The 9,696-nt window shown below is 42.0% G+C and overlaps 1 protein-coding gene across 1 annotated transcript; it reads right to left on the bottom strand.

Moving 5' to 3' along the window:
* Positions 1-5,716: 5,716 nt before the first annotated feature.
* LOC113015934 (uncharacterized) lies at positions 5,717-9,077 on the bottom strand. The gene is made up of 6 exons (XM_026158313.1): positions 8,794-9,077; positions 8,496-8,546; positions 8,249-8,292; positions 7,475-7,673; positions 6,135-6,355; positions 5,717-5,803 (listed from the first exon to the last, which is right to left on the bottom strand). Exons 1-6 carry the CDS (start codon positions 8,963-8,965, stop codon positions 5,717-5,719), a joined length of 774 nt encoding a protein of 257 aa, XP_026014098.1. The 5' UTR covers positions 8,966-9,077.
* Between the last annotated feature and the right edge of the window lie 619 nt (positions 9,078-9,696).

The following is a 9,696-nucleotide window of genomic DNA, read 5'->3' as shown; positions in this document are numbered from 1 at the left end:
TTAGCCACTCACCTGGTTTTCCTCATATCTTCTGGCCGTTCACCAGTTAGTTCAATAGCTTACAGACCTATCCGTTCCAGTGAGTGGGTCCTTCACTTTTTGTTATCTATCTTCCTTCCCCTAAAGTAATATTTCCAAGCAATTAACATCAAATTTTACTGTTGTGGCAGAATTGATAGCCAGCTTACCTATCTACCAAAACGCACCCCTAAACTCTCCCACCCACCATTCCATTTCTGATTGTTTTAAGTGAAATCAAGGCTTGGTTACTTATAACTTTCTTGAAACTTAATGGCAAATAAAGCCAGAATTTTATTTTAATAAAAGCACCAAATCAAACTGACTAAAGTTTTAAACCAGAAGTCTTGATTATGATGAAACTTGTTGTCACAAACTTCCGCCTCAGTTGTAAGCTTGGTGTCACTGCCTCGACCAGAACTCTTTCCTCTTCACAGCACATATAAACCAATAGAATTTCGGTTTCTTATTTTTCATACTCCGTAATTATTAACCGCCTTTGTCCTTCACTCACTCCAAACAATTAACGCCATACTTGTCAATGCTCTTGTCACATCTCATTTAGATTACTGTAATTCTCTTCTCTATGGTCTACCTCATAAATCTGTCAATTAGTGATGGGATTTCCGGCTCTTTTTAGAGAACCAGCTCTTTCGGTTCGGCTCCCAACCGGCTCTTCAGGTTGTTTTGTTGCTTTAATTAATTTATTATTAACAACAATATAAAATTATGCACAAAAGGAATTACTAATGTAAAAAAAAGTGGTTTTATTTATATATGTTTATATATAAATATATGCTGTGGCCCCAAGAGACAAAACATGTACAAACTCCAAAAAGCACATACAAACTCCAAAACACATTCCTGGCGTTAACTGAACTTCCAAAACAGAGCTACCTAGATCACTTAAATTACACAATTGAAAGCATATGTGTATTGTTTGTGTATTTATACACAAGTACTCATATATATTCAAATAATTTAAAGAAAAAATGTTCATGTACCTGTTACCACACCAAATCCAGTCGTTGGTACTTGCTGCCTTGTGTAGCCACTAAGTAACAAAAGCTCAACACTGTGCCTAGCATCCTGGAGCACTTCTGTTGTCTTTTGTGCGTGCTATGGAGTTTTTACGTGTTTTGGAGTTTTTACGTGTTTTGGAGTTTTTACATGTTTTGGAGTTTGTACGTGCTTCAGGGTATCATCATAAATATACTTTTTTTAAATTCACTCCACATAAAATGTAATAAATAAATCATATAATACAAAAACCAACTATTCACATTTCAACTTTTAACTATTTAAATTTTCAGCTTTTTCCTTTAAAACAAATTTTAAGTGAAACAACACAAAACACTACAACCCACAACACAATTAAATATAAATTAAAATATGAAAACAAAAAGAAGATGCACATTCTCTGTCATATGGGCCATCCATCCATCCATCCATCTTCATCCGCTTTATCCGGGGCCGGGTCGCGGGGGCAGCAGCCTAAGCAAATGTCATATGGGCCTGCATGAATAAACTTTTTGTATACTTTATCATCTGCAACTGAATATAGTTGTGGATGATTACTATACCTTTCTAATGTGACGTTGTTGTCCCTGGCTCTCTTTCTCTCTCTCTCTCCTCCTGCTCTGTTCCTGTGCTACTGTGAGTGTAACTACCGCCCCTCCCCCTTTTCCCAGCACAAAGCACAAGGCTCGCATGCGGAGTGAAGCAGGAAAAAAGTGCGAAAGAGAGGGTGAGAGAAAGAAAAAAAACAACAACCCACGGCTCGCAACAAGGAGCCGGCTCGCGTCATTCACGTCAAAGACCCGGCTCTAAGAGCCATTTCGTTCGCAACCGACACATCACTAATTTGTTTATGCTACGATTCAGCACAGGAAGGGAGGGGTGAGTGAGTCCTGAGTGATTTGTTCATGCTACGATTCAGCACAGGACAGGAGGGGGTGAGTAACTCAAATGTGCTGTTAGCATGTTAGCAGAGCGATGCTACTGTGAACTGAGGAGCTATTGTCTTGATGTGAGCTTCCTACTCAGGGTTTTTTCTTCCAATTCAGAGCAGATATGTTTTTGATAAGAAACTGGCTGTTGTTTTTTTTCCCACACAATTTTAATTATAAGCTAGATATATTTCTACTAATGAAATTAGTTTGCTAACAGCAACAGGGATGAGTCAGTGAGTCAGTTGGGCTTGTGAATCATGATTCACGAGTCAGTAAAGTGATTCTCGAGTATTGAATGATTGGCTCATGATTCGCGCATCACTAGCGTAGTCTCCTTCTGTTTAAGTTTAAACTTGCCTGCGTTCAACTTAATGTTTTTCTGCCTGCAACGAGTCAAAAACTGTCTCATCTTCTCGTCATGGTCACGTACTGCTTCAACATCTGAGTCCCCCTGACCAGTGATCAACACATCATCTGCAATGATGTAGATCTCTGCCAGTCTATCCAAAGCTTGTGTGAGCTTTCTCTGGAACACTTCCAAAGCTGGACTTATCCCCATTGGCATCCTCAGCCATCTGTAACGGTTTTGGATCGATGCACACCCTTAAGTCCCCACTCTGCTTTTGGACCACAACCATCCCACTGATCCACTCTGTGCTGCTTTCGACTGGTGTGATGATCCCTCTGCGCAGAAGATCCTGAAGCTCATTCTTTAACGGTTTTATCATTGCAATAGGGACACGCTGTTTTGGTAACTGCACTGGTTTCACAGTTTCATCCACCTCGAGCCTTAACTCTCCCTCCAAACAGCCATCCCCTGTGAAGACATCAGCATACTCTGCTTTAATCTGATCCATGTTCCACTCATTCGCTGTTGGGTGCTCTGCAGTAACAATGCTGTCCAGTTTCAAGATGTTTTCATAGTGCATTGAATATGTAGTCCCTTTAACTTCTTTCCTTCTATTATTAAACCATTCATTCATTCTTTTTCCTTACGTTCTTCTAACCTTTTCACTGTGTTTTCTTTGCGTCTTTACAACAAGAGTGTAAAGTTAATAGCAGTAAATGTCAAGGCTTTCTGATTCTCAGTGAGATAGAGCGAGCTAGAGGAGCAGAGAGGGATGTATTAAATGAGGGTTAACTACCACACTCATCCCAGAACAGAATGCATGTACAAATCAAGTTCTCTCCTTAGTTCGTTTTCATCCTCCTAGTCCTCCCCCTCATCTCCTTGTAACCCTGTTAGTGAGTCAGTATTTTACTGACTCACTAACTGACACTGGCACTATCGGGGGTTTAGAGGCGGCGTATGCACACAGATTGAGGAGGATCTAAGTATGACGTGGATGACAGAGGAAATCGGGCGTTTTACGTCTATCTTGCCTCCGACGGTTTTCTCACCTTGGTGGCCAGCTCCTTCTCACGATCCACCAGCTCTTGATGTCAGCGGAATCGTAGCTGCTGCTCTCGCTCGGCCTGATGGCGCTTTTGAAAGGTGGTGGCTTGAGATCTGCAAGGAGATGGAGGTGGACGTGGACAGAGTGCCCGAGCTCACGCTGGGGGACAGAGACTCGCTCAGGGACTTGGTGGTGGGAGCTGTTCCCACGGGAGCCGCCTCTCCCAGTTTCTCTCTCAGCGCCAGAAGGTGACGGGTCTTTTCATCCACCTGGACGAAAGATGGGGACGAATGTGAGGTGGGGAGAAGAGGGGAGGGTTAGTCATGTAAAGTCTGTACTTCTAAAAAACCCTTTTTAGAATAGCACTTTGGTCTTTGAGTTGAAAAGTCTTTTTTCCCTCTACGATATTAAACAGAGATTCATTTCTTTATAAATCTTTTAAGGCCCCACCTCCTGCAGCTGCTCCATCTTCTCTAGCTCCCACTGGTGCTCAAGGATGAGGCTATCTAAGGAAAGAAGGAAACTTTGTAACAGGGCAGATATCTTTGATTGTGAAACAGAGATGGCCACAGTGCAGCAGCCCAGATTTACCAGTCAGGAGTTCTGGAGTATTCAGTCCCAAAGAGGTTCTTGCGAGAACGGGGTGGGGACACCTGCAGATGTCTTTGGTGATAATGGCAGGCTGGATGCAATGGTCCAGCTGTAAAGAGGAGATAAAGGGTGTGTGTTAGACACGATGACATCAAGAGACTTACAAACACGTAAAAAAACAGGTACAACACGGCGGAGCAGCGGCTGACCTCCAGATACGCAGATAAGGTCATGTAGATCTTCTCTCCATAGGGAGTTACGCAGTTGAGCAGGGAGCTGTCCCACACTGCCTCAAAGCGATAGAAAGTGCTGAAAAAGACAGATAGAGGAAAAGTTATCTTAACAGCATTATTTTTTTATGAAGTCCTACTTGGTGCTAACATTACAGGGTCTCTGTTTACAGCAGTGTGTCATGTTGTTAAAAAAAGTGAGTGACGTGAGCACAGTTCTGACATATCAAGAAGTGAACACAGTGACTGAAGCGGTGTTCACATTCATCCTTTAATCATGACAAAACATGAGGAATCGCACTGAGGTGAGACCTTGACAACAGACAAATCAGGAGCCACAGAGTGTCAAGTCTCAGCCGACACCAATCGGGACAATGATAAGAAAGAAATTCATTTACAGACACGTGAAAAAAGCAGTTTAAGGATCTGGATCTGGATTATTACACCACATCATCATTATACCTGTGATTCAGCAGCTGATGGAACCAACTTTAGCAGCAAAAACTTGAGGTAATCATTTTTTATTAGTGTTTCACAGCAGTGTGGACGGATTTCTGGCCCATTTGTCTTTACAATGTTTCTTCGGTTCATTAAAGTTTGCAGATATTTATTCATTCACAGCTTTCTTAACGTTCAGTCATGTTGAAGTCTCAACTTTGAGCCACTGCAGCACCACTCTGTTGTTGCTTTGCTGCTGCGCTCTGGAGTCACTGACCCAACGATGATCTCTTTGACTCTCGAGTACTTCATGTCTCACTCAGTGACCTGGACACTTTGCAGGTTCTTTGGCAGCAAAAAAGCTCAAATAATCATCACCCGAGCAAAACCGTTGGTATGACCTGTTTGTCTGATATGCCGTGTTTGGTTTTCATCAATGTTGAAGCTGTGCATTAGGGCTTAGGTTTTCAACTTTGCAAACCTAACCCATGCTGCCATGTTGTATTTAGCATGCTAACTGTGGCCTGTAGAGCCTCAGATGTGTGGGGTGAATTTTCTGGGACGTCCACTCCTGGTAAGATTGGAAACAGTCTTTGAATTTTTTAACTTGCGAATAATCTTTCTTGCTGTAAAATGATGGACTTCAAAGCCTTCCCACATTCGTGGGTATCAACAACTGCTTCTCTAATCCTCAGTAGTGGTTACACTTACTGATGATCTATTTCATTTGATTAGCACTTGGCTGATACTGACCCTCTTAACTAATTATGGAAATAGCCTTGGATGTACTACACCACATCTGAATTTCGGCTCAGTGTTTGTTAAATAAATAATGACCTGGTATAATGTGTTATGTGTTGTTCATCTGAGGTTGCATTTACCTCATATTAAGACCTACTAAGGACCTGATTGTTTTTTTTTTAAATTATGTCCTGATACATAAAACCTGAGAGCTCACATAACTGCATATGCTCAGAATATACAGCACACATGGATACAAATGACTGCCTTGCAGCAGCAATCGTAAGGCCATCACTATGAGCTCTATAAAAGGTTACACTGTTCCTGTTATTAACAGCAGGGGGCACTATCAGCCACAGACTGAGAGCCAGATATGCTCTGCTGGTGCCTCATTGGCCTCATTGTTACTGAGGTAAGACTTTATAGTGAGAAACAGCTGAGGGGGAAAACATTGATCTGGAAACATCTGAGTGTTACAGAGGATATACATAGCACTACGGTTCAGTGTCACACAATCACAAACAAATACAGAAAAGTACTAAAAAGGGTGTTGCCTCCAAAGATCGCTTTTACTGGTTTGGAGCTTAGGAGGCTTAATATCGACAGGCATGAATGAAAACAGATCAGAACAGCTGTTTTATCACAGCATCCAGTACCAACACAACCATCCACACTCAAGAGCCCTGTTGGCTTCAGAGTCAGCAGCTGGATGTCTAAAATATGAAATGCAATTTTTTGGTCCATCAGCTACAGCATGAACTGCTTACAGTGAGAAGCAGCCTAAAGCCCGACAGATTCATCTTTCCAGACTGAAAATATCTCAGAGTGGGGAGGAAGGGGAAGTGAGATAGCTGGTCAGCCTCGTCCTTCAGACTGGCCAGAGCAGAGGACACCAGGGAGTTGGCGTGCTCGGACAGCGTGTCCAACACTTTGCTGTTCACATAGCCGCTCATGAGGTAGCGGGTCAACTCTATCTTACGGGTATAGTCTGGATGTGCGATATTGATGAACGGTGAGAGAGATTGAAGGGGAAAAGAAGAGGAAGGAAGACAAAGTTGGGTAAGAGGATTACCGTAATTGTCGGGCTATAAGCCGCTACTTTTTGCACAAGCTTTGAACCCTGCGGCTTTTAGTCAGGTGCGGCTTTTCTATAGATTGTCCATGATTTTTGTGATATCGTAAGACGATTTGTTTTGTTTGTTCCGCTGTTGTACGGCACTACGTTGCCTGGCGGAAGGATCGGGGTTCAAGAGTGGTATGTTGGTCACATGTCCATCCGCCAGGCAACATAGTGCCGTACAAGTAGCGCGAAAAACAAACTTCAAAGTAGCGCTATGCGTTCAGCGGGAGTCGTGGATGACGAGCGGCGATAAACTTGCGAAAAGCAAGTTGTGCTCAACTCTACCGGTGGATTCTGACAGCGTGGAAAAGTGTGCAAACATCCACGATCACCAACGGATTTCGAAGGGCTGGACTGCTGCATGATGAAGAGGAGGACACCGCCACGGCCTTTCAGAGGGTGTTCGACTCCGACACTGACAATGACAATGAGGATTATCTTTGGTTTTGAAAGTGACAACGAAGGAAAGAAGCTGAGAGTGGATGACGAAGCCATCCTGAGCCTGTTCGTATCCGACACTGGAGAAGAGGACTTTGGTGGTTTTTTGCACAGGAAGAAGAGGAAGATGGTGGTGAATGACTGACTTCACTTCCTCTTGTTAAAGCCGTGTCACTGCACCTGAGCCTAAAAGGTAGTCTGAATCTATTTTTCTGGTGTGCTGTAGGTTACTGTTATGTACTACATTTGTTACTCATCTATGAAGCACAGCACATGTGCAAATATGTACCCATAACTTGATTTTCAAAATATTAATAAAAGGGGTGTGTCTCCAAACAGCCATCTCTTTCCTGACAATTCGCTTTGTGCATATTCTCTTACATATGATAAGTCAATATTGAAACACCTGCGGCTTTTGGTCAGGTGCGGCTAATGTGTGTACAAAACAGGATTTTCCCCTGATTTTAGCTTGTGCGGCTAATATTCAGGTGCGCTTTGTAGTCCGGGAAATACGGTATATAAATTGTGAGGAATGATTGAATAAGAGACAAAAGAAAAAAACAATCCAAAGGAGGCGATAAATGACAAGGGAAAAAAAGTGGAAGGACACATGACGCGTGCTTATGTAACAAAAAATCAACATAAAATTATTGATGGCAAAGAACACATTGAAGTGACATGAAAACACTCGCCTGGTTTGGACAGAGGCATGGGAATAGGATAGTACTTCCTGGATGCTGTTGGAGGACTGTTGACATAATAAAAAATACCTTTTATTTATATATGCATATAAAATTAGCCAATGTGATTAGAATACAATCGTTTACACATTTCTAACAAAATGCTGCTGCATTAAATATGAATTATCACTGCATGACTGGATCTGCTGTTTGACCCCCACCAACCTGGTCCCGTCCTGATATTCTAACTCTGTATGCAACTTCTGTCAGTGTTCTGATACTGGAAACTGAATTTCCCGGAGGAACCACCCGAGGGATTAATAAAGTTCTATCTAATCTACATCGACAACAGAAAAAGAAAATCTGCTGCTTGCAACAGCATTGTGTTAGAAGCATTTTTACTGGAGTGAATGCATTTAACTGTACTTGCATCATCTGTTAAAAGTACTTACATATTGCAATAAGACTGCAAAAAGCAAAGGGGACTGAATTCTATAGTATGTGGTATGTGTATAAGGTGACACATGTATGTAGTTTCCTGCCATTAGTGTAATGTAAACTTGGAATCATCACATATCTACAGGTATTTGTACTGAATGAAATGAGCTGTGGTGATTAAAAGCATTAGCAAAAGCATACTTACTAGTGGCCTTTTCTTCTTAGGTCTGGATCTTGATGCTTCTGGGACTGAAGATCACAGCCAAGTCACCAGTTTCATAAACAATAAACAAACAAAAAGCAAATAAACAAAACACTTTCAGAGATCACACAACTTTTGTTTTCATCTTCATATGATAATGTTCCTTGAATCGAATCTACCATACACTACCACACACACTCTACTACAGTGTATCAAACTATTCTAAATACTTCCACAAACAATGACATACCCATCTTTGTCTTTTTGTGGCTTTCACCAAAAACTCTCCCCCTGCTGGATCCTGTGTTGACGTATGTGATTTTGGGAGAAAAACAAAAACAAAATCATTTTAAATGGTTACATTAAATGTAATAATATCAACATTCAATAGATTTGACTGTACATGTATCAACTGGTGTAAAATATATGTTCCTTGATCCTTGGTCAGGGAACATAAATTACTGTTGTTTCAGCCATCAGGTACTCCTCTAAAAGTCAGCCTGGACTCCAAATATAAAGCATACAATACATACAAACATACAAATCACCTTTGCTGGTCTTGTTGCCTGCGTGCTCCACTTGCCCCTCTGAAGTGCTCAGTGGGTCATCCTGTCCCTTGTTGAGCTCAATCTTCTCCATCACATTCCTCACTTCCTCCACCTGCGTGGTCCTCACCTCCCGTGGCTCCATAATCGTTGCCTCCTCCTGGTTGTTGATCATTCAAGTTAGTTTACACAATGGGTCAAACTTTTAACTTTATCCTGCTTTACGCCTCCTGGTTTGTAGCAGACTAAGTATATATGACGTATGAAAGGGAACAGAGTGGAGTTAATGCTCTACCTGGCCCCATGGCAAAACTTTGCTAGACCCGCCCCTGCACAGTTACCAGCTGTCAGCTACATAGAAAAGGATCCTGGTGTAAGTTGTCTCTCAGAAACAGTTCATGGCTTTCCTTCAACCCATTCATGTCACCTAAAAGGTAAACCTGTTTCTCCATCACCTGTTCAGCGCTGATGATTCAGTAAGGACATCTCCTGGTTTCATCTTCATGTTTCCCTCTCACCAGATAACCAAACCGATATCATGACCAGCAGCTTTTACAGCTGTGGCTCCAACAAACATCAGCTGATACTAGAAAGTAATATTAAATAAATTCTAACAACAGCTTATCAAGTTTAAAGGCGCTTCTGCTGTTTAACGCGACCTCTGCTAGTTTCCTCTTTCTGGCGCAAAGTGGGAGGTAAACAAGCAAGAGAGATGGGACTTGCAGCAGAAACGCAGATCAGCTGATCATTGATCAGTTTCATGATTGAAGTAGCAGCAGGAGAGGGAGGGGGGAGAGTGAGAGAAGAAGAGTCAGCTGTGCAGCAAAGACACAGAATAACTCCAGCTTTGTGTCTTTTTTTATTGTAGCTGAAGTACGGGACAAATCGCGTTTATTTTCAGCTCAA

The sequence above is a fragment of the Astatotilapia calliptera genome, chromosome 23 (assembly GCF_900246225.1).
Source record: "Astatotilapia calliptera chromosome 23, fAstCal1.2, whole genome shotgun sequence".
In the NCBI taxonomy this organism is placed as follows: Eukaryota; Metazoa; Chordata; class Actinopteri; order Cichliformes; family Cichlidae; genus Astatotilapia; species Astatotilapia calliptera.
The sequence above is the reverse complement of the archived record's forward strand: the minus strand, read 5'-3'. Positions and strand labels throughout refer to the sequence as shown.

Excerpts from the sequence above, each read along its gene's own strand:
- LOC113015934 (XM_026158313.1), bottom strand. The coding sequence starts at position 8,965 with ATGATCAACAACCAGGAGGAGGCAACGATTATGGAGCCACGGGAGGTG. Across the intron at positions 8,293-8,495 it reads CCACAAAAAGACAAAGATGG|TCCCAGAAGCATCAAGATCC; the intron begins GTATGTCATTGT and ends TGTGATCTTCAG. Across the intron at positions 6,356-7,474 it reads TTGGATTGTTTTTTTCTTTT|ACTATACCCGTAAGATAGAG; the intron begins GTCTCTTATTCA and ends TCGCACATCCAG.